This window comes from Pipistrellus kuhlii, unplaced genomic scaffold (genome assembly GCF_014108245.1).
Source record: "Pipistrellus kuhlii isolate mPipKuh1 unplaced genomic scaffold, mPipKuh1.p scaffold_m20_p_10, whole genome shotgun sequence".
Lineage (NCBI taxonomy): Eukaryota > Metazoa > Chordata > Mammalia > Chiroptera > Vespertilionidae > Pipistrellus > Pipistrellus kuhlii.
The window spans coordinates 23,938,060-23,963,500 of NW_023425405.1; the positions used below are offsets into that span (position 1 = coordinate 23,938,060).

Below are 25,441 nucleotides of genomic sequence, written 5' to 3' on the forward strand. Positions count from 1 at the left end.
AATTTAAGAAAGACAAAAACACTAGACATATTGTAAAAAAAGAAAGGGTGGTCCTAGAAATCTTATCAGCCGTGCTCTTCTGTTCACTTTCACCACCATCAAACTTAAATTCTAGCTCTTGTGTGCCTGTCTTATGTGTTGGGACAAGGCTCTGGGGGTGTAGTGTCTAAATACAGGTATAACTTTAGAAAGGAATCCACTGTCCCTCAAATGCTTCCTCAGGAATGACAGGTAAAGTAACTGTCACTTCTCCTAGGTAGTAATAGACATAAATATGAGGTGTATCAGGTTATGGTGTCTCTAACTGAATATTTTTATAGCACTTAACCTGATTTTCGTTGCTCGTTCCCTGTGTTCACCTCTTGGGAACACCAGAAATTGGGTAATTTTCTATTTGAGTTTTGGGAGATTGAAAGCTGGGCGACTTTTTGAAAACTTCCTGACACATCAGTGCTAATTTGAGTAGAACTTAGCTGGCTCTCACACTTGATGAAAGCAGGGAACACAGTGAGCTAAGACAGCCTTTCATCCAGCGTCTGATAGCTTGTTGGCATGTCACTGGTGAATGGCAAGTCTCTGTTCTCTGCCTGAGTTCAAGCCCCATGTGATCCTGTATTTAGCATAGCGAGAAACCTTTGCAGCAGATCTTTCCATGGACTAAAAGAATCAAATATTTCTAGAGTCACATATTTCCCCATCTTTGCCCATTACAAAGCTTTATGTAGATAATCTTTGAGATAACAGGGCTGAAAAACATGTAGTAATGTAGAGGTTTTAAAGGATTGAAATAGACCAATACAAACTACTTTTCTCTAGGACTTCATAATAAGTAAAGGTCCTCCATAAGAATAATACACTGACCCTTGAATAACAGGTTGAAACTGCACAGGTCCGCTTAAACAAGGAATTTTTTTTCAATAAATATGTATAGTACCCTTTTCATGAGAATAACAGCCGAGGGCAGAATTAGCACTACTACCTCACAGCTAATTTATATAATTAACAATTGAAGATCAGCTGCCTGGTTTTATTTGAGTGACCCAGTGTTAACTGTCTCCCCATCTTACAAATAGCATTGGTATGTAGGCTCGGAGTAAATAATTTATAATACTAGTAAAAATCAGACACTTTAACCTAAGGGCAAATATAAATGGTTTTTGCAAATCTTTATTGTTGTTACAGTAACTCCTATATTTTATAAGTAGTACTGGGAATTCACTGACCTATTGAAAATTCACTTTTAAAAACCTATAGTGGTTTAAAAATAAACCTTCAAGAAAGTGTTTCTCCCCTGTGTAGCCCACTGCAGCTGAGTGTGGAAATTCATTTCTAAGTGTTCCTGTGTTCTGGTGCAGTGCCCTCTCCTTGGGTTTGTCTTGTATGCTGTTTGACCTTCTAGCACTCAACAAAGCCATATTCACAGCTGCCTGAGTGGCAGTTATAATGAAGGGCTCTGTTCTCTAGATTTTGTCTCCTAAGATGAGGATGCTATTTTTAAAATTCACAAGAAAAGCACTAAGAAACACTCATAGACCAAACTTTAAATGAAAAGGACCCCTGTAAAAATCTGTGTAACTATCCTAGAAAGGTTTTCCTTTAGTTAAACTTTACATGTGTTTAATATATGTGAAGTTTCCAATGTTAGACTGTTCATCATGATGTTGGTATTAATGTATTATCTATTCGTTTATTAATTAAATTTACACTCAATGACAATTTTGCCTAGCATATCTAAGGAGTAATCTAAATTGAAGGAATACAAATACATAAAAATGGTTGATGTCTACTAGACATGTTTCAGATAAAACATGAGACTAAAACAAGCATACAAATTCTTATCTGGCGAAGCAAAGTAGTTTGGATGGTAATGGTTGTTTCAGAGCCATAAGGACTCACAGTAGATTAGCTGTGGTCAAAACAGAGTTATAAAGGAGATAGTAATTAGTGTAGGTCTTTAGGAAAATGTTTAAGTGGCCAGAAAGGTAATGGTTATAGAAAATAGCATGAGAGAAGGCTTAAAGATAAAACAAGATGATTAGCATGACAGTGGAGTGATGCAGTGCAGGTAAAGCAGAGTACCAGTGGGTGATGGAAGATGATTGGGAGTAATTGACTTGTATATATCATAGAAGACCATGAATTCTAAGTTGATTTGTTTTACATTCACACTTGATGCAATGAGCACCAAAATGTTGGTGAAGGCTTTTGAATATGTATATAAATATTTTTAGAATACTTTATGTAAGCTATTTTAGAATATTTTTCTGTTCTATAAACTTCATTGAAGCAGTGTGAAACCGCAGTTTGAATCCCTAAGATGAGCGGTAATGGTGTTGCAAGAGTCTGGCCTGGAATAATAGATGTGCCTTGACCTTGCTCATTACCTGTTTCACTGGTGCACTGTGCGTTGTACAGCACCACTGGGTGAGGTTGCCTTGATAGATGGATCTCTCATCTACTTACATTGACCCATTTACAGCTGTCCTCTGAAGGGGAGAATCAGGCTACTGTGTGATGCCATATTACCAGTGATTTGTTATTCTTATTCAGATATACCCAGAGGCATAGGTTTAATCAGAAACGTACAGAGAGCAATGGACTGGTACATCTCAGTGTCCTATAATAACCAAGGAATATTATGTCATCAGTGCCAAGTTCTCTCATAGTGTCTCCTTTAAAAATAATTTTTATCTGTGCCAGGGGCTGAGCAGATGAAACCTTACTTAGGAAGTTAGCTGAATATCCTCATCACATCATATATCTGGGAGAACAGAAAATCATGGAGCTGGACACATTTCAAACGATGATATTGAGTGACAGAGAAAGAATGTGGCTCCGTGTTCTTAGAAATACATTACAATAATGCATTTCATATTACCATTGTGCATTGTTTTGTGATTTAAAAAAACAAACAAACATGGAGACAACATGAGAATCTTCCCAGATTTATAGATGCAAAATTTTGACAAAATTCCTAAAATGATTGCGGATTGCATAATGCATTGCTTAAGTTCAACGAGCATCCTGAACTTGGTCTATTGTCCTGGTAATCAAACATTCTCCTTGTTGTTGTTGTTGTTGTTTTTAATTAATCGAGACAATTATTTAAAATGCAAAAGTCAAATGTTGAACCTTGATTAATGCTCATGTAGTATTTTTAATGATACTTTTTTATGATTTTTGAAGACCACTACAATCCTCATCAAGTAAAACATAGTAGGACAATCCTCACCAAGTAAAACATATCATGTCTTGTGGTATGATCATTTTATTTCTAATACTTTATAGTAAAGTAAAAGCAGTATTATATTTCTCACTTCTATTACACATTTGAGCATGTAATAGTTGACAGTGAATTAGGGTCAAGAGACATCCCTTAGCCTTTTCTACTCAACCAGTTTTAAAAATATATCTCTCCTTCTTCTTACTGGTTTAATTCACTTTTTTAATGTTGCATGCAATAAACATGAATATATCAAGAAAAATAATTTTAAATATGATAATTTTACATGCAGTAACCACCAATTATTCAAGAAAAATTAGGGGAATTCCTGCTTTCTCCTTGTGATGGTCATTTTCTGTATATAAGTTTCATAAGTTAAATTTTAAAAAATCTTATTAGGTACTAAATTTATGATAGTCTTATCCCCCTCACCCCCACCTCCACACACACACACATATACACTTTTTTTGTCCTCCTGAAAGTGGAACATATATTGTGTCTTTGTTTGGATGATAAATATACAAACTGTGTGTCAGCAGGTGGAGAGCCAGCCAGCCAGTGAATTTCTGCAAATTGTAGCATGCCCAGCTCTTTAAGAAGCAGGATGAATTTAGTTTGTGCTGTGACTGGCTCTGAGAAAGACACTTAGCATGCTTTGCACCATGAAGTGAGTCTCCTGTTGCTATCATGAGAAAATATGTCTATGTCTTCCTTCAAATCCATTTTGGGGGCACAGGAATGTGAAGCTAGGCTGGTGGCTGCAAAGCAACACAACCTCTGACCTCCTGATACAAAAATTATGTTTGTCTTCTGCTGCCTTCCCCACTCTTCACATCCTATATTTCCATGGACATAAAAACACAGCAGAATTAAAGCCAGAAGTAGAGTGATCATCGAACACTGATTTGAATATAAAATCTATGGCTACTTGAAAGGGAAACTCCCAGGGCCCATGTAATAAATACCTGGAGAATTTAAGAGAGATGAACTGTACCTAATGGCATCTGACATAACTAAAACACAGGGACCTCTGTGAAGAGGGAGAGCAGAGCCCAAATCCTCTGTTCAGCACTCTTCAAGGTTCAGAATAGTTCACACACTTGGCTCATCCACAGCTAATGTGGTAAAACATCACTCAGCGGCATGCAGCATTCCTCTAATGGCCAATGAGGAGAAGCCAAAATTATTAAGCTTTACTTTCAGAGATTTTTAAAAACAAACCAAAAAGAACTGATGGCTCAGAATGCCATGCACTACTTGTTGTTGTTATTTTTAAAATTTTTCTTTATTGTTGAAAGTATTACAGATGTCCCATTTGTTTGTTTTGTTTTTTTCCCATTGCCCTCCTCCACCTTGTACCCACCCCTCCCAGGCCTTCACCACTCTATAGCGTGTGTCCTTTGGCTATGCATACATGCATGTAAGTTCCCTAGTTAATTGCCACCCCTCCCCACCTTCTATTATTTCTTTATTGCAAGTTTGTGTCCAAAATTACAAATAATATCGCTTGGAAACACTGTCTTTTACCTCAAGGCTATAAAGCTTCCAATTTCTTTGATCTGGCTTCACTGTGAGAGTTCAGTGAGGCATTGTCTGGCAGAAATAATCTGCTGTGACTTCTAGATGTGTCTGTCCTCTGTTGTAACATGTCCACTATACCAGAGATACAAGTTTGGACTCCTCCTTAGAAAATCACCATAACTTGATCATGTTAAAGCTTACTCATATGGAGATTGTATTGCAGAATTTTTTCACTGGTTTAGATTTTCACTATGCAGAAATGTTTGGAATTGTATATATACAATTATAAATTCTGTATGTAAATGATTATTTTAATAGGATATTTCTACCAAAAAAACGCACACTAAATTACTGTTCTACCTATAACAAAATATTTATAATAGCCATATTGTGATGCGAATATCAGTTTTGTGTCATTTTGCCAAATTTGTTGTGTGTGTGGTATTTTTGTTTTGTTTTGTTTTTTCAAAATGGGAAACAGCCAGATAAAGGACTCTTCCTGAGCCTTAGAGTTGATTTTCTAACAAAATAATTGTATTATATTTATCAAACACTATAATGTGGTTATGTTTCTAATTAATTTTATTTGGTGTATGTATTTTGTGTTTAATGATACTATTTATAATATAATCCACTAGCCTCTTATCTATAAAATTGAGAACTACTCATCTTAACTTATAGTCATATGCAAACCTGTGTTAAGAAATTTTATATAATTTTGAGAGAAAAGTGGATCTTTTCTAAGATACAAATTTTTTAAAAACTATATATATTTTTATTGATTTCAGAAAAGAAAGGAAAGATAGAGATAGAAACATCAATGATGAGAAAGTATCATTGATTGGCTGCCTGCTGCATGCCCCTTACTGAGAATTGAGCCCATAATCCCAGTATGTTCCCCTGACCAGGAATCAAATTGTAATCACTAAGCCAAGCTGGCTGGGCAAGATGCAGATTTTGATGCTGAACATATAACATTTCTTTAATTAAAGTTTTATTTTTAAATAATTATAGATTCACTGCATTTGTAAGAAATAACATAAAGAGATCTCAAGTTCCTATTTTATCCAGTATCCCCCAAAGGTGACATCTTTATAAAACTATAGTATGATTTTACAATCGAATTATTGGAGAACATTTAGACTCTTGCCAGATGGGAGGGGATCAGGGGACTGCCTGACAAATGTGAAGGAAATAGTAGTACAAATTGGTAGTTATGGTATAGTCATGGGAATGCAAAGTTTAGCACAGAGAATATAGTCAATAATTCTACATGATAAAGAGCTAATATGCTAATTAGACCAGACAGTGGAATGACCTTTCAGAAAAACCTTCCAGAATGATCAGTGGGCCAGGGGCACCAGGGTTACAAGGGCTGATGCAATGGAGGAGGCCGGGGCTGGGAAGGCCTACACTTGCATAAATTTTGTGCACCGGGCCTCTAGTATTCTAATAACTATGTATGGTGTCAGGTGAATACCAATTTTATCAGGATGATCACTTAGAAAGTTATACATAATGTCTAATCACCGGAGTGTATACCTGAAACTATATTGCGTATCAACTGATGGTCATCTATGCAAAATGTGAAAGGATTCCATTTGGAAGGCAGATACCATTTTCGTATGCACTAGGGAATACAGTGAGGCTGTAAAGTAACCATCCTGTTGCACACGAAAAGGTTCGTCTTTGGCTATAAAGAAAGCATTAAACATGGCAACTGCTCTATGGATTTTCCGTAAATCGGGAGCTGTAACTGGCGACTTGTTTTAGGTTCTCACTGAAAAGAACCCCGGGGTTGTGTATGCACGGCTCCAATATAACGAACCTGTTTTTTTCAGCTAAGTCAATTCTGTTAATTTGTTGAAAAGAATCTGTTAAGTGAATCATTTAGAATCCTATAAACAAAACAAAGGGTGATAATTGTACAAATTATTCTTTTCATTTTATTGAGTTGGCAACATGTGAGCAAAGGCAACCCGCATCTACACTTGGAGTTAAGTAATTAGGTTCTCACAAAAGGAGGTTTTAATTTTAATTTAGAAAAATCCCTTTCTGGGTAGAATGTAAAGTAAACTGCAAAACAAAGAGATTGGACTCTGGGAGAATATTCAGAGAGCTGTCAAGAGGGTAAAGGTTTGAAAACTTATAATGGCCACATGAGCAGAAAAGCATCACCACAGAGACAGGACCCAGCACCAGGCCTTGTGGATGTGAAGAAAGAAGAGGAAAGTTGCAAATGTGGCGGAAGATTCTAGTTGGAAGATTAGAAGAATGGCGGTGTCAGCAAACAGTATGGGAAAAGTAGGAAATGAAGTATGTTTTGGTGGTGAAAGGGCAATTTTTTAAAAAAGACTTGAAACATCATCTAGCTATCCAAATAAAGATGTTTGTCCGACAGTTGGAAATTTTGGCCTAGATCTCAGAATACAATTTCGGGCTGGAGGTAGGATATGGAAATCAATGCCCTTTATTTGGATTGGAATGAGAACTAGAGGAGGATTGAGAAGTTAGAGACCTTAGAGCACATGTGTCAAACACACGGCCCGCGGGCCAAATCCGTCCTGCCAGGCCTTGCAATGTGGCCCGCACCGCGCTGTCATCACTGCACTCCGCTGCATTTCCATCACAATGACAGTTTATGACTGTTCAGTAAACCATTCGGCCCACGATTTAGGCTGGATTTTAGATTTTGGCCCCTTCTCTGATTGAGTTCGACACCCCTACCTTAGAGACTAGATTGATCTCTGTCACAGAATCAAAATGAGATCACAGCCTCAAAGAGATATGATAAGGGTACCATATGCTCTGAAGGGTTGCAGAAGGTCAGGACTGAGAAAGAAGCCTTGGATTTCACCATATGAGTGCAGAAAATGAATAATAGGAGAAAAAGGGAAAAGTGGGAAATAAAACTGAAGACATTAGAGACTGGGTATAAAGCTGACATCCACTGGGAGGTCAGAAAGGGAGGATATGGTATTGTAACTGAGGAAGTGAGTAGGATTAAATGAAGTTGTTTGTTTTGTTTTTACTTTTCTTGATTTTTATTTATTTATTTATTATACCATCCATTTATTTATTTATTTATTTATTTATTTATTTATTTATTTAGTCAGGACATTTGCCTTGCTTCACTAAAAGTGCTGAATCTGGGGGTTTTAAGGGAAATAATTACAGTAAAACCTTAAAATAATGGACTAATCTGGGTGAGGATGTGTCTGTTAAAGCCGAAAGTCTGTTACAAAATAAAGTCAGTTTTCTGAATGCATATGTTAAAAAAAATGACAAATTAGTTTACCTGTTTTTAATTATGTAAAATTACACTTGTGTAATTAAAATTAAGTATGAGTGAAAAGTTTAATTTCACAGAAAAACTTATATACGTATTACTGTAATTTTAAATTGATACTAAATAGGTTTAGTAAATGCTTGCATTCATCAGTCCTATGAGTAAGCAAATGCACAGGACTAGCATGGCTTAGCTCAGTGGGAACCTAGGCAGGCAGGCATGAAAACTGCTACAGAAAGTCACTGCACCTGGTAACAGAACCATTGCTAGAGATGCTGTGTGGTCACCTGCTAATCATTCATGGAACACTAAGAACAGTGAACCTTAGATTTAAATATGCAGACTACCATTGTAAATATGCAATATTTACTTATGTTGGCAAAATTACTATAGTGTTTTTTTCCCAACATATGGCCTATTCACTAAAATTTGTTCAAAATAACAGTGAATTAATAACCAAAAATAATCTGTTAATTTAATTTTGAGAAAATCTGGTTAAACACATTTAAAATAATTTTCACATAATACAATACATACCAACCTGAAATTTTTTAAGTTAAATCCCTAGTCTGTTATGTTGAGGTTCATAAAATCAAGGGTTTACTGTATAGCACAAGGGCACCATGGAGACTGGGCTAATGGAAAACATGGAAGATGGAGTTCAATGAAAAGATAGGAGAAAATAGCCCAGGTAGGACTTGGTCTTGATAGACTGTGGAAGAAAGTCAGTTGAGCAGCGGACTATGGATGTGCCATACTTTCATTATCTATTTACCAGCTGATTGATATTTGGAAGGTTTCTAGATTGAGATGAGTATGAATAAGGCTTCATAAAAATTCCCATTCAGACTTGGTGTGAAGATTGATTTTCACTTTTCTTAAGCAGTAGGATTGCTGTGTATGTTTAGGAAGTTGCCAGACTGTTGTCCAATGCGGCTGTCTCATTTCGCATTTCTACTACCAATGCCAATGCCCAGCATAATTACCAAAGGTTATAGTCAGAAGATTTTCCTTGTTGTTGTATTTACTTATGAGCTTTGTTTTCATATCAGTTCCCCTTGCCCAATAAAACCAAAGGGTAAGATCAGACTGACCCATGAAACACACAGGACATTTGGAACAAAGCTAAGGAAACCTGAGCTTCAGAAACCTCATTCTTTTATCATGACCTTTGCCCCAGAGAGATACTATATTGTACTAGACCAGAAACATATCTACCCTCTTCCCCAGAAGGAACAATATACCTGTCTCCCCAGCTGCTGGCAATGCAACTCTGTTTATAAGACAGTTCACAATGAAAGTTTGCTCACAAGATGTGCAGAAACACAAGCCACACCTGAGGAGCTGACTCCCAACACTGAGAAGATTATTGAATTGTCAGTTTTATTTCTTTTTAAAAAAAGATATATATTATTGATTTTTATAGAGAGAAAGGGAGAGAGATAGACAGTTATAAACATCAATAAGATAGAAACATCAATCAGCTGCCTCTTGCATACCCCCTACTGGGGATGTGCCGGCAACCAAGGTACATGCCATTGACCTTAATCGAACCTGGGACCCTTCAGTCTGCAGGCCGACGCTCTATCCACTGAGCCAAACCTGTTAGGGCAGTTTTACTTTCTTAATATTCATAAAGCATGATTATGAAGTATATTGGTTTTGGGTCATGTTTGTTATGTTACAGGTTTGTGGTTTAGTGAACAGTTCACTTTTATTTTTTTTGGCATAAAGCTTGTTTAAAATATATATATACTTTTATATTTACAAAATGTGTATATTCTATCATGAAAACTCCACACCAACATTATACACTTGGAAAAAAAATACAAACAGGATGTATTACAAATTTATGTAAGCAATAACTTAATTCACACATGCAATAAAAAGTGCATTAATCAAGATTCACAAGCTTTTATAGGTCCTAAACTGAAGGATTTTTCTTCTGCAGAATCCTTAAAACCGATGGCACCTAAAATTTGTTAGCCTTTCTATTGAGAGGTAAATTATACACAAGGATAAAAAAGATTAACAGACCAGTTGTCTATTATGGATCATTCCATCTTTGTTCAAAAATTGCTGAAACTCTTTTCTCATATTCATGTTTGTTTTCCTGATAAAGTCATGCTTCCTGGCTATTAGTTGGACTTTTTGGATTTGGTTCATCCAGCAGAGACTCAATTGAGGTTAAAATAGAAGATACATCAGATACATTGTATGTTGGACGCTATCAATTCTGAAAGATATCTCAACATATGCTACCATTAGCATTCACATTTGGATGAAACATCTTGGATAAAAACTTAACAGTTAGTGGTTTATTTGGATATTCTTCAGAAAATTCTGTTACTAGTCTGAAAGTTCCATCATCAAAAGGTGTCCCTTCCAAATAAATCTGCATTCCACTGGATGATAGTGTTTTCAGATGGTGCACCACTGACACCCACAGGTGGGTCCTCTTGCAATCACTTGAAATCCCACATTAGTCTCCTCCTCTGGGTGGGGTCGACATACAGCTGTCCCTCGGTCCATCTCTAAAATAGATTATTTTAAATCTCTATAGTTATGGCCTGTCTTCATTTCTAATATTGTTGTTTTTCTCACCTTTTTGGGGGGGTTAGAATTTAGTCTCACCAGAGATTTTCCAATGTACGTACTTTGTAGAGGGTCATCTTATGGCATTCTTGATCTTCAGGTTTTATTTATTTTAATTCTTATTTTCTTGATTGTTTTCTGATACACTTCACATTTTTTTTGAATTATTCTGGTCTTTTATTCAAACTTCTGAAGTGTTATCCCTCTCCTACAATAAATAATCAAGACTATAATTTTCCTCTAAATACTACTTCTGTTACATGTGACAATTTTTGATATCTTGCTCTTTTTATGACTAATGTTGGGAGACAGGTCCTCAGGCATGGCTTGTGTTCCTGCACATCTTGTGAGCAAGCTTTCATTGTGAACTGTCTTATAAACAGAGTTGCATGGCAAACAGCTGGGGAGACAGGTATAAAGTTCCTTCTGGGGGAAGAGGGCAGATTTGTTTCAGGTCTAATACAATATAGTATCTCTCTGGGCAAACGGTCATGATAAAAGAATGTGTTCTTGTAGTTATTAACTATTAGATGATTTTTTTATCAAGATGTTGCTGTATTTGTCCCCATTTGTCTCCATTGTTTGAGTTTATTCAACTTTACACAGCTAGTTGGTGGCTGAATTAAGACCTGCACTATTTTGAGAGCTTATATTTTTGTTTTTAATATTATTTAGTCAATGTTAATTAACTGCATTGTCTTCTGAGAATGCAGACTGTGTGGCATCAATGTTTGGATTCTTCTCTGACTTATTTTTCAATCCAACCTTTGAAAAATATCTAATGTAGTGTTTTAAAAATCTATAGCATTAGGCTTACAAATTATTTTGTCTAAATATATCCTCAGTAATTTTCCTCTGATAAATCCATGAGTGAAAGATAATGTTTTCATATTCCATTGTTATGGTAGTTTTATTAATGTCTTATTAAAATAGTTATTCAAAAAAACATTTTTAATACACACTTATTAAAAACTAGGGGCCCAGTGCACAAATTTGTGCACCTTGAAAAGAACTGTGGGCTGCAAGGGTGCAGTGGGTAGAGGGGCAGGTCATGGCCCATTCTCTGTGCCAGGTCTGGCCCCTCCCTCCATAACCATTGCTCCTCTGCCTGCCTGTAGTCCCACTCCCACCACCACTGCTCCCAGGCACTGATCGTGCTAGGCCACTCACACCTGCTGATATTACAGGGCGATTGGGGCCAGCACCAGCAGTGGGTGCAAGCAGGGCCTGTGCCCTTATGGGTGATCAGGGCCAGCAGCCACCTTTCACACTCACTGATAGTGCAGAGCCATTTGTGCTGGGGCAGTGGGTGGTGTAGAAGTCCTTAGGGGCTATCAGGGCCAGGAGTTGCCCCTCACATCCACTGATGGTGCTGAACAATGGAGACTAGTTCTGGCTGTTTGGTTGTTCAGTTGTTCTGGTTGTTCCACCATCCGATCTATTTGCATATTAGCCTTTTATTATATAGGATAATAGGAAATGACTCTGGCTGGCATGTCTCGTTGGTTGGAGTACCATCCAGTCCACTGGAAGATCACAGGTTTGATTCCCAGTCAGGGCACCTACCTAGGCTGCAAGTTCCTTCCTCCCTCTCTCTCTAAAAGCAATAAAAATGATAATATTAATAGGAAATTTCCTCTTATTCATGTTTTGATAAGGTAGTGGCTGTGAGAGAAGAGGAAGCATTTTTAGATGAAAGCAGAATGTGTGGGCTCTTCACAGAAGTTAGTTGAACCACTCAGGGATGAGCTATATATATGCAAACGAACCCTAGTATAACTGAACCATTCCTTTTACAACTATGGCAGAGTGAAAATTCTCCTGATACTTTAAGATTGTTTGGTCAAGTCCATTGACATTAGTGAAAGTCAGCTAATCTATATAGGTCTCTGTGATTTCTACAAAATACATTTTTATCTTATATAACATATTAATTTTAATTTCTAAGAGTTAGTAATGGACTTCTCAGAAAATAGCTATTATCCCAGTGAATACCGTATTTTTCGGACCATAAGACGCACTCCCCCCCCCCCAGAAGTGGGGGGAAAAAGTCCCTGCGTCTAATGGTCCAAATATAGCCTACACATACACTTTAAAAAAAACGTTTTTTTATTGCCCGGCTCTGTGTGGTCTCTGTGTGCTTGCCCGGCTCTAAAATGGTTCTAAATGCTGCTGTTTACTTTACAGGGTTGATTACATGTGTTTATGACTGTGATGTTGGGTTTTAATGCACATAAAATATTTTAGGACACTATTTGTTTCAGAATCTTTTTTTCTTCATTTCCCTTCTCCAAAAACTGGTGCGTCTTATGGTCCGGAGCGTCTGTGGTCCGAAAAATACGGTATATATTTAAGCTATAGATCTTTGGACTTATAGAAAATTTAAATTATGTATTTAAATAATCTGTTTCTGGTTTGTGTGTTTTTTCTCACTTAAACTAATCTTATTAGATGGTTACTATACTCTTAGATCAAATGATGTTATCTTATCAACTACCTCAGACTATTTGATTGAAAAAAATTAAATTATAAATCTTTTTTTGAGATCTGACCAATACCTATAGACTGTGAAATTCGAAAAGGTAAATAAAAAAGGGAACATATGAAACAGAATAAACAACTTTGGGCAATTTACATGACCATTGAGACCCTACACTACATATATCATAAATTTTATTATCTATTTTGGTTATTGTTAAATAAAAATATTTTCATAATAAGGTACTTATTCTCATAAGATGATACAAAGGGTAAGATTAGTTTGAATATCTTGCAAATGAAGTTTTATATCTGTAATTTTTTTCTTTGATTTTCTATATCGACTTCAATACAAGAGAGGATGATGGGCATGAGCAGACAAAAATAATTCAATTATTAGTCATTAGCATATATAAAAGTGTACATATTAAAGTTGCATGTCTGTATCTTGAAAATTATAATTTATGGTATATAGTACAGTGAAATCCTTTGAATTAGGGGACACTTAGGATAAATAATTTAAGTATTGCTATTATGTAGCAGGATAGCTTTTTGTAGCACACCCTAGTAAAGAAGAAATTCTTTACTGGATTTCCTAAAATTTTTGAGTTGGAGGCTTTGACATGATCAATATCATATTTGTATTGCAGAGTAATAAAATTGAAAGTGGGTCAGGGAATTGGGAAACTTTATAATATCTCAGGTATGAAATAATTAAGAAATCCTAAACCATGAAATGGATATAGAAATGAAAAGGAAGTAAATGTAAATAAGGAATTGTAACTCAGATTAGATCATGGAAAGCATAGCATAGGAGGAGGTGAAGTTAATAGAACCAAAGATTTTAGTAAAAATATGATATTGAAAAGTTAGGAGAATTCTAGAGGGAGTTTCAACTGAATATACAATAAGGACATTCAGAAATGATATTATTGAGAGACTAGAGCCCCGGTGCATGAAATTCATGCATGGGTACGGTCCCTAGACCTGGCCTGTGATCAGGGCCATCTTCCCTGGCTGTCTATGGCCACCCCCCACCCCTGCTGCCATCAACCCCCTGTTGCCATCAGGTGATTGGTGCCTGACCACAAGGGAAAGGGACAAAGAGGTCGAATGTTCCTGCCCAGTTGCCATCCCTACCCCTGTCATAGGTCACCCTCTGTGTGTGGGGTGACCAGTGGGGCAGGGGCTTTGGCCTGGTGCCACTTGCATTTCCTGCCACCCACCCCCAGTTCCTCATTTGCCATCAGGCAATCAGGAAAGGGACCAACAGGTGGTCAGTGCACCTCAAAGTTTCTGGTCCAGCATCGTTCTGGTTGTTCTGCCATTAGGGCCAATTGGCATATTACCCTTTTATTATATAGGATAGGATTGTGGCCTGGTGCACGTGTTGGGGCTGGCTGGCTGGCTTGCCTGATGGGTGCTCCGGATAGGGGTGGGGGTCCCTGCTGGGTGGTGGGGCCAGCCTGGGCAAGGGGCCATGGTTATTCTGGTCTTTGGTCGTTCTGGTCATTTTTACCATTTCAGTCGCTGGGCTTTTATTTATTTTTTTTATTATTATTATTTTAAATTTCAATTCCTTTTTTAAATATATTTTATTGATTTTTTACAGAGAGGAAGAGAGAAGGATAGAGAGTTATTATAGAAACATTGATGAGAGAGAATCATCGGTCAGCTGCCTCTTGCACACCCCCTACTGGGGTGTACCCACAACCATGGTACATGCCCTTGACCTGAATCGAACCTGGGACCTTTCAGTCTGCAGACGCTCTATCCACTGAGCCAATCCGGTTTTGGCTGGGCTTTTATTATATAGGATTATAATTATCATAGGAATTTTGCACACATATATAGCAGTCATTGTTCTGATCAGAAGCAGGCACATTCCAAAGTATAATATTTACCTAAACAGAATTTAGTGAAAGGACAGTTAACAGGAGTGTGGCAGGTTTAAGGGAATGAATAAGGGATAATGAATTCTCCTGAATGGCAAACACAGGGAAGCCACTACCATTCCTAGGACTTACAGAACAAGGAAAGAAATAATATTATCAGGGAGCAGGGGGAGCTGGAGCCATGGATGGCAGGTTGCTGAGAGGGTGACCATCTGTTAGTGTGCCCATTAAGGGGAAACAGGTAGGTGCCTGAAGGCAAAGGAGCCTGAGTCATCCATCTGTAAGCCCATCATTACTCAGGCTCCAGAGGGTCAGAACATAAACCGAGTCAGTGGAGGAAACAGAGACTGACAGCGAATATACTGTGGAGTTATGATTGAAGACAAAAAAAGTGGTTGACTTCACTTTTGAAAGGTTAGAGAGAACAACCTAATTTTTAATAATACGCAGGAAATAATATCCAACAAAGAGGATGAAGTTGTCTGAGATGAAATAAAATGCAAAGTATAAATGTCCTCAAATAAGAAGATGACTAACTCTGGGGGATGTTGAAGAAAAATTCAATAGCCAAGGAATAATTTATTGGGTCACCATCAGTGACCTTTCTGATTTCTCTTTTGGAAGAGAAGATACCAGTAAACAAATTGTTGAAGCTTCAAGACAGCACAGAGAAAGAGGGAAATGCAGAGAACAAACCATCTATTTGATAAATTTTGTATTGGAAGGGAGTAGAAAACTAGAACTAGTAAATATGGAAGAATATACTGTCATTGTTTTTTCCATGAAAGGTGAAATTCAAAAAGAAAAAAAAATAGTTTCTTTAGATGAGGTATCCTCATTTTGCCTCTTTCTCTGTATCACAAAGAAACATTTACTGGGTACTAATCTTATTATAGAATATAAAAAAATGGTAGGAAACATAAATATATTAAACCGAGAAAGAATAAAGTCATTATTAATGTTCAAATCAGAGAATGCACTTAGTGTCAAACTTATTAATATCTCACGGGGTATCAAGCTATCTAAGTGAGAGAATTTCACATTTTGAAAAGACCCAATTTGAAGATAGTAATTTACTTTGCTATTACTAACCCTCATCCTAAATAAAACTGGATTGTGTTTTTTGATCTTATGCTTATGAAAGCATTTGATTCCACATTAAAAAGAGAGGTACTTTGGGTACTTTCCAAGTGCAGCTCAAAATATTATGCCATAGAAATGTGTCCAATATTTGAATATAAGCAGTGTTCATAGAGGATAACCTGAGATTAATGCCACCCATCCTAGATGCTCTGAGATGTTTCCAGATTAAGCTTGTCAGCAGAGAGCTGAATATCCATATTGACATTTGGTTCCCATTGTGAAACTGTGTTTATGAAATTGCATCTTAAAATTTTTCCATAGGGTTGCATTGAAGAAAACTCCTTATGAGATATCTCTTTATCTTATACAGATGTTCCTCAACACTTTGCTCATTGTAAAGCATAGTTTCTTTTACATTGGACTCATTTAACATATCTCTTTCTGGGCTCAATACCAGGCATCTTATGCTTCTTCAAGCAACTGCTTAGATATGATTTATACAGATATGATGAATCTCACAACTGATTGTGTCGCCATCTGTGTGGTGTGCCAGCAATCATAAAAGCAAAGTTTTACAGAACCCCACAAAATATATTTTGTGGTTTTTATCAAAGTACCATATGATAAGTATTATTAATCAACTAGTATAGAGGGTATTTAATTTTAAAAGTGAAAAATCTGTTCCCATTCTCTCCCATCTCTGGTTCCATTCTCCCCATATATTACATATCAGTTTGTTCAGTTATCAATTTTGATATTAATATTACCTATTGACTATTAACTTCTTGATAGACCAATTCATAGTTAGCTATTTACTTTCCCCCCATGTCTGGCCTGGATTTTGATACACGCAGAAATAACAGAGCTATCAAATATAAACAGGTGGGAATTCACATTTTATTCACTCATTTAATCAAGCAGTAAACAGATTATTATTAGACACTAACCACTAGGTAGGGATCAAATATAAAAGTGGACCAAATATTGGATCCAAGACTGACATACATACTTCTGAAATAGTCGTTCAGTGGGTAATCCTTTCTAATAAAGATGTAATATGCAAGTTGACTGTCACTCCAACACACAAGATGGCCACCCCCATGTGGACACAAGATGACCACCACAGGTGACCTGCAATGGAGGGCAGGTGGGAGAGACCAGGCCTGCAGGGGAGGACAGTTGGGTGGGACCCAGGCCTGAAGGGAAGGGCAGTTGGAGGTGACCAGGCTAGCAGAGGAGGGCAGTTGGGGATGACGAGGCCTGCAAGGGAGGGCATTTAAGGGTGACCAGCCCTGCAGGGGAGGGCAGTTGTGGGGAACCAGGCCTGCAGGTGAAGGCAGTTGGGTGTGACCAGGCCTGCAGGGGAGAACAGTAAGGGGCAATCAGGCCACAGGGAAGGGCAGTTAAGGGTTACCAGGCTGGCAAGGGAGGGCAGTTAGGGGTAACCAGGCCAGCAGGGAGGGCAGTTAGGGGTGACTATGCTGGCAGGTTAAGGCAATTAGGGGTGGCTAGGCTGGCAGGGGAGAGCAGTTAGGGGCAATTAGGCCAGTGGGGGAGCAGTTAGTTGTGGATCAGGCTGCAGGGGAGTGGTTAGAGTGTGATCAGGCTGGCAAGAAGAAGCATTTTGGGGCAATCAGGTAGGCAGGCAGGCGAGCAGTTGGGAGCCAACAGTCCTGGATTTTGAGAGGACAGCCAGACATCCCTCTAGGGGTCCCAGATTGGAAAGGGTGCAGGCTGGGCTGAGGGACACCCTTCCCACCTCCCTGTGCACAAATTTTTTGTGCGCCAAGCCTCTAGTAAAACCATAATGAAGTCATTGCTATTGAGTAAAGGGAATTAAAATACAGAATGCTATGGGGCTCCCTGCAGAATGGCGGGGTTTGTCAAGCTAGGGTCATGGGATGTGTTTACTGGCTGGAAGGTCCATCTGAGCTGAATCCTGCAGAATGTGTTGTATAGCCAGATAGAGGATGATAAGAAAACCCAGGTGAAAAGGCCAGATCAGGGGTGTAATCCATGCAGGACGGTATGAAACCACTTCTCTCCTTCCTGCCTTACAGGGAGTAGTCATAAGCCTAGAGACTCACCGCAAGGCTGCAAAATGGAAAAATCTATCTCTACACTTTGATATAAATTGCTAACATGGGGAGAATAAAATTTAAAACCCAGCCAGAAGTAAAATGTCGCTTTAAGAAAAGTGATTATGGTGACCACAGGGTTATGACATCAACTTAAGGAGTATCAGTGTGTGTTCCTGTTGTAGCAGAGATATTTTGTGTTTTAAGAAAATAAGATATCTCACTTTAGCAAATGTTCTTTAGTTGTTGTTATTCTCACCTGATCCCCAATGCACTAGACTCCTCAGGAGCACTAGCATCTCCTCCCAGGCTTGCTTACCCAATGGCTGAATGTTTTAGTCATATTTTTTCCTCCTTAAGTAAAACCTTCACACCAAGATAAACAGTCTTGGTCATTTGCTGCAGGGGTGTATGATAATTTATTTGAGATGTTTTGAAATATGAGGTTTTAGTGAGGACTAAATATATTTATTCTCTTCATAAAATACTTCATAAGTTACATCTTTGACCCCATAACAGTGAATCTTAGGGGAAATTTTACCTCATGCATCACACACAACACACTTCTCAATCCCTGTGTATTTTCCTGTGGCCTGATAAATTACATGCTTCAAGGGTGACAGAATGCTCTCCCAAAGGTTATTGGTTTTTAGGTGCCATGTGGCCGCACAGCCTTCTGATGACTTTAGACGTGGATCATATATGGGCCAAGGGAGGATTTATTAATTTGAAAGACAGGCAGGGACAGGCAAACTAGAATCTACAGCCCACTCTGGTCCCTGCCCGTTAAAGAAAGTAAGATCTCTCACTGCTTTTAAAGTCTTGTATGCTCAGATAGTTTATACATTTTTAAAATGCTGTTTAAAAAAAATAACAGGAAAGAAGAAGAAAGGATATGGGGCTGAGAGGTATGTGGCCTGAAAATACAAAAAAATAAATAAAAATAAAAAATAAAAAAGTAATTAATTAATTAATTAATGCTGACTGTTTGGTCCTTTACAGAAAAAAAGTCTGCTTATCCCTCTCTTAGGCCATCCAAACTATTGCTTGGGCTAGGAGAACTGTTTAGTGCACGTGGTGGAAAATATCCAGTTGTTAAAATTTCAGTGATGTTTAGGTTATGCGAATGTGCCTCCTGAATGACTCCCAACATGTTATAAAACAAAAAAAAGCTCCAACTCTTTGCTGTGTATTTATAGGACCATAAAGCCGTACCATAGGTTTAACATTCTATTATATTGTTCTTAGCTTTACTAAGCATAAAGCTTTGCTAGTTACATAAATGCTATGTTAGTAAAACAAAACAGAATAAAACTATCCTTCTAAGCACATATACAAATCACAGCTACAAAAGGAGATTTGATAGCGGAGACATGTAATTCCCAAGCTTCTGCACATTGATTTTTCAACTTTATGATGAGTCTGATGTTTACATGTATATACAGAGCATATATTATTGTGTGACATTTCTCCAAATGAAGGTTGAATTTTAAATGGTATTGTGTAATCAAGAAAGCTTCAAATTCATCTTAATTTTGATGTAGGTTTCCAAATTTTAGGGATTTTATAAAAATTAGCTGTATGTCTTTCCTTTTTTCTTCCCTTTTATATCTATGTGTAAAGCTGCAAGTGAATGTGAAATTCAAATTATGTAAATAACAACAAAAATAGGTCCTTTTCAAAGCCTATGACATTGTAGGCATTACCACTAATATGGTATGTGTTATTGGTGGAAGTGCTTTCCCCACTGAGTGCTTGGAATGGGGTCCTTCCCATATCTGGGGAAAAATAATTTCCTGAGACTCACATGAGATGATGAGTGACTTTTATTTGTATGGAATTATATTATTGGGTTTCCAAAGTCCTGCTTTCCTTAATCCAGTCCTGGAAGATGTGCAGCCGGGGATTCAGTAGAGCTACCAGCAAAGCCAGTGTCCAACATTTCTGTCCCAAGGTGGAGTGGGGTCAGGTTTAGCATCAGGCTAGTTGCGGTCCATCAGTCCATTGTGTGGGGTCCACATGGCCCTGAGCCATATGGATGAATGTAGGGGAACCAAAAGAGTGCACCCCTTGCCACAAGAGTCCCAAGTTTCCCCAAAACATAAGAGAATAGCAGGGCCAGGAGAGAGAACTTCTTTGTTTAGGGGATTAAATATCCCAAATCTTTCTGTGCTTGAGTGGCCACGCCTACTCTCGCCAATGACCTGTTTCCAGGTGTGACCGACAGGCAAGTACCTCTCCTGTGTCACCCAGACTTTACTGGGCATGTGTCTGTTCTCCCACTGCCCAGTCCCTTCCCCCAAGGATCCATGGGGAATAGACTGGTGTCTCCCTGGGAGTGTTAAACTGCAGCTTCCTGGCAAAGCTGCACAAATGGCATGCCTATGATATTTGGCCTCCCTTTGCTCCTTCCAGTTATTAATATTAATAGCTAGGTTAAGTTACAATGGCATCATACGCACCATAGTGGACCAGTCTTTCTTTCCTTCCAGTAAAAGTGTCATTCAGACATCTGATTACTTGTACTAAAACTGCAAAGGAGCTTGTGCTAATGACCCCAATAGGAGCATGCTCTGGGAAGATGTGTGAGAAAGGAAAATACTAATGCTGTCGAAATTCATGGAAGTGAAAATACAGAAAGAAGTACACTACACAGGGAAAATATACTGCCAAGGGTTGAAAATCAAACGAATGTCTAAAATGTGGTATGATATAAATTATCAAATTTTCTATATAATACCAAACATTAAAAATAAGTGTGTTGTGCCTGAAGAAAGAAACCGGCTGAAAATGTGATTCTCAATTTAGGATGGGATTGGCTTGGATAAGTTCGTGGCTGGTTTGTTCTTATTCAGCATTGAGTGGTTTAAGCCCTCTCATTCTTCTAAGCCTGAGTTTCTTGACTTGAAACAACAACAAAAAAAGCATCTCTACCAAAGTTAGAATTTTCTACCATGCACCAACAATACAGTGTGAACTTATGTATTAAAGTGATGTATTTTGAAAAGAAAAAAAGTCAACCGAAAATCGAGGGCAAAAGACCAAAATTGCACAAAAATTACCTGCAGATCTTGACAGCAAAGTAAGTCTTTTCTTTGAAGTGGGGGGTAGTCTTATACAGCGAATAGAGGCCTAAACCTATGTTTTAACTGTAAAATTAGGGGGTCGTCTTATACGCCGGAAAATATGGTATATGTTGTTTTTATTAAGTCAAGGGCTACCTCTTCTTCTATGTTCTTTAACTTTCCCAAAAAACTACTATATAAAAAGAGACATTTTACATGTATGTGTGCCTTTGTATTCAAGACAATGATCAGGGATGCCTATGTCGACAGCAGAGGCAAACGTAGGGGGACCATGGCTCACGGGAGCAAAGAATTTTCAGTAACCACCAGAGGTTTGCCCCAATAACCACAACTGGTGCCCTGCCTTTGGTGCCACCACTCACCTGCCCCACCATCCCACCACAGCGATGCCTGCCATTTTTGCGCACGCCCCCTGGTGTTTAGCACACATCATCAGACCGGTTGTTCGGTTGTTCTGGGTGTTCCGCTCTTCGGTTTATTGGCATATTAGCCTTTTATTTTACAAGATTATGTCTCCTTCCCATTATGATCTTTAATAACAAACATGCCATGAAAATAAAAACTCTGTCTATATTGTTCACTCCTATCTCCCAGTGAATTGAACAATATCTGGTACAAGGAAGACTCTCAGATATTTCCTGAGTCTGTGAGTCAGCAAGTGAGTGAATCAGTAAATGATAAATGAATGAATGAATGAATGAGTTGTTCCAGCACAGGTGCTTAATTTGAATCTCATTGAGTTAGGCACCCTCCCATCCCAGTATTTCCAACTGTCATTTGCCTGTTCTGAATCAGGTGGATTGAGAAGTGCTGAAACAGTGACCTTTTAAAGAAAATTCAGGGGCTGTTACTCAAAGAAAGAGAAGAGTGTACTGAGGAGGGAGGAACAGCTGTCTGCCCTGTGATCCCCCCCTTCTCTCTTTCTCTCACAATGCCTGTATGTTAATACCCTGGGCTAGATTTATGTCTTTTTTTTTGTTCCCTTCTCTCAAAAAGTTATCAATTCTTCTTTTGAAATATATCTTTTTTGAGAACTTTCCAATATAATCCACGTTGGCATTGACCCTCAGTTCCCTTGTCACTAGTCATACTGCCCATGGTGATGTGATCTCCACAAGCCAGGATCCCCTGACTGTGGGTTTCTTATTCTGTCATTTGTGGTTGTTTTTGTTTTTTTCTTTCCAAAAAGTACAACATAGTCAATTGTTCTTTCTACCTAATGGATGTTGAAAATGTTGTCAGCCTTCTAATGGTGGCATAGGAATAGGGTTGGATTTTAGGAAAAATTATTCATTGTGCAATTAAAATTTTAGATCTCATAATTTAAATGTTTATTGTACACTACAGTGGGTACCATATGGTGTTTCATTTGTTTAACATCTTGGTATGTTGACATATATTTAAGGACCCATGGAACTTTTGGCTCACTTTCCAATTAAAAGTGCATTTGTTGCCCTGGCCAATGTTGCTCGATGGATAGAGCATAAGCTGGCACTGAAAGGTTGCAGCTAGATTGCATGTCAAAGACATGTACCTGGGTTTCGGAGTCCATCTTGGGCCCTGATCAGGTGAGTGCAGAAGGCAACCAATCAATGTGTCTCTCTCACATCTCCCTCTTTCTTGCCCTCCTTGTCTTCCACTCACTCTAAAATCAAATGGGAAAACAATGTCCTTAGGTGAAGATTGAAAACAATAATAAAATTCTACTTTTTTCAAATAAATGAAGTAGGTACATTTTTTGTTCATTTGTTTGTTTGTTGACAAATTGCTTTTGGTGTGGAGAATATAAGCCCTGGCATCGGATAAGAAAATTAAGTTTAGTTTTGCAGATAGATAACATGGTTGTTTCTAAGGTATTTTCTCCCTAACTTGTTAATCTGATTGTCCCATCAGGCATTTCCCGGGAACATCAACTCTGATAGTGTGGTCCGGCATGACTTGCAGCATCCCGTTGTCGCCCGCTACGTGCGCTTCGTGCCTCTGGACTGGAACGGAGAAGGCCGCATCGGGCTCAGAATTGAAGTCTACGGCTGTTCTTACTGTGAGTAAATGAGATGCGTGGTGGGTTCTGCCATCTTCATGTAAAGTCTTCGTGTAAATTGTGACCTGTTTATTTTCAGTTATTTAACATGCCTTGTTTTCTCTGACAGTGAACTGCCTTCTGTTTTTATATATAAATAAAATATAACATTGTTTTGTTTTTTGTTTTTGTTATAAATATATATTTACATTTACTTACAAACATGTTATGTAAGAATACCTTAAGAATATCTTAAGGATGGGGAAACAATTTTGTTGAGTTAGCTAAAACAACAAAGCTTATTAGTATAATTAGTATAATTCTTTCTTAAAGAGGTTATGCTTACTGGTCTTTTCTGAAGTGTTTGTTCAGGAATCTTGCCCATATTTATATTGGGTTGTCTTTATGTATTTGTGTAATTGTTTTGAGTAGTATTTTTAAATTTTTAATTGTTTAAAGTATTACATATGTCTCCTTTTCCGGCCCCCCCCCCCCCATCAACCCTTCCCCAGCCACTTCCACCACCCAGGACAAGCCCCCACCTCCCCAGTGTCCATGTCCATTGGTTATGCTAATATGCATGCAGACAAGTCCTTTGGTTAATCTCTTACTTCCCTCTTCTGCCTTCCCTCTGAGGTTTGATGGTTTGTTTTGTGTTTTTTACATCCAACTCTGTTTCTTTTTTTATTCTCATTATGATATGTAGACATGTATCTTTTTTTGAGCTGGCTTTAAAAATAATTATTTGAGCCGAGACCGGTTTGGCTCAGTGGATAGAGCATCGGCCTGCGGACTGAAAGGTCCCAGGTTTGATTCTGATCAAGGGCATGTACCTCGGTTGCGGTCCCGTCCCCGGTAGGGGGTGTGCAGGAGGCAGCTGGTCAATGATTCTCTCTCATCGATGTTTCTAGCTCTCTATCCCTCTCTCTTCCTCTCTATAAAAAAATCAATAAAATATATTTTTAAAAAATAATAATAATTATTTGAAAACCAATTAAGTTACTTTGGAGCTCACAGTAAATAATAAAAACAGCTTGCCAAAAGAAAATAGCCCTCTAACTGTAAAACATGACAATGTGTTCTATAATCATTGTAAGTAGATTTGTAAAATTTTGCATTAGTGCTATCATGGACTTTTCCATCAATCTTGGGCTTTGACAATCACAACATGCAAAAATGAAAAATACCTGAAACTAATTAGGAAGCTGGATATTCTGTATATGCCTTTTTTTGGTAGGAGAAATCATACCCTTTGGGTAACTGTATTGATATTTATACCTATAGAAGCCAGTGGAGTAATGATAAATTGGCAACATAGAATCAAATAAAGTAAAATGGAAGTTGAAAAATAGAATATTATGATAGGTTATAATAAGTGGATAATGGCCTTCTAGAGATAACTGGCTCTAATTGCTGTTACTTAATAGGTCAAGTGTTTGTAGATGTGATTAAATGAATGGCCTGTTTTAAAAAGATATCTATTGATTTTTAAAGAAAGAGGAAGGGAGAGGAGAGAGGGGAGGTAGGAGGAAGAAAGAGAGAGAGAGAGAGATGAGAGAGAGAGAGAGAGAGAGAGAGAGAGAGAGAGAGAGAGAGAGAGAGAGAAGCATCAACGTGAAAACTAAACATCCATCAACTGCCTCCTGCATGCCCCCTACCAGGAATCCAGCCCTCAAACCAGGTGTGTACCCTGAATGAGAACTGAATGGCAACCTTTCAGTTCACAGGAAGACACCTAACCAACTGAGCCACACTGTCCAGGACAAGTTAATGGTCTTGGCTTGGGGAGAGTATCCAGTGTGCTTTAAGTGCAATCACATATATCTTTATAGGAGGTAGGCAGAGGGAAGTTTTGCAGGCAGGAAAAGATGGAGGCAAGGTGACCATGGATGTAGAGATTGGAGAGATGTCATTATTCTCCAGGGAATGTGGACAGCCACCAGAGACTGGAAGAGGAAAGATTACCCCCAAGACCTGCAAAGGGAGTGTGGTCCTGAACTCACATAGATTTCAACCCAGTGAAACTGACTTGGGACTTTTGGCCTACAAAACTGTGAAAGAACAAATCTCTGTGTTTTTTTAAGCTACCATAATTTTGGTAATTTGTTATAACAGTAACAGGAAACTAATACAAATGTCAATGTCATTTTAGGAAAACAAAAGATACAAAACA

General features: G+C 38.1%; 1 protein-coding gene and 1 pseudogene across 1 annotated transcript in view; one reads left to right on the forward strand and one right to left on the reverse strand.

Annotated features, from left to right (window-relative positions):
- Positions 1–25,441, forward strand: part of CNTNAP2 (contactin associated protein 2) — a 1,655,787-nt gene that overhangs the window by 680,675 nt on the left and 949,671 nt on the right. Inside the window, exon 4 of the mRNA XM_036429148.2 lies at positions 23,142–23,289. Coding sequence (XP_036285041.1) covers positions 23,142–23,289 — 148 coding nt within the window. The remainder of the gene's footprint in view (positions 1–23,141; positions 23,290–25,441) is intronic.
- LOC118714513 lies at positions 10,081–10,705 on the reverse strand (annotated as a pseudogene).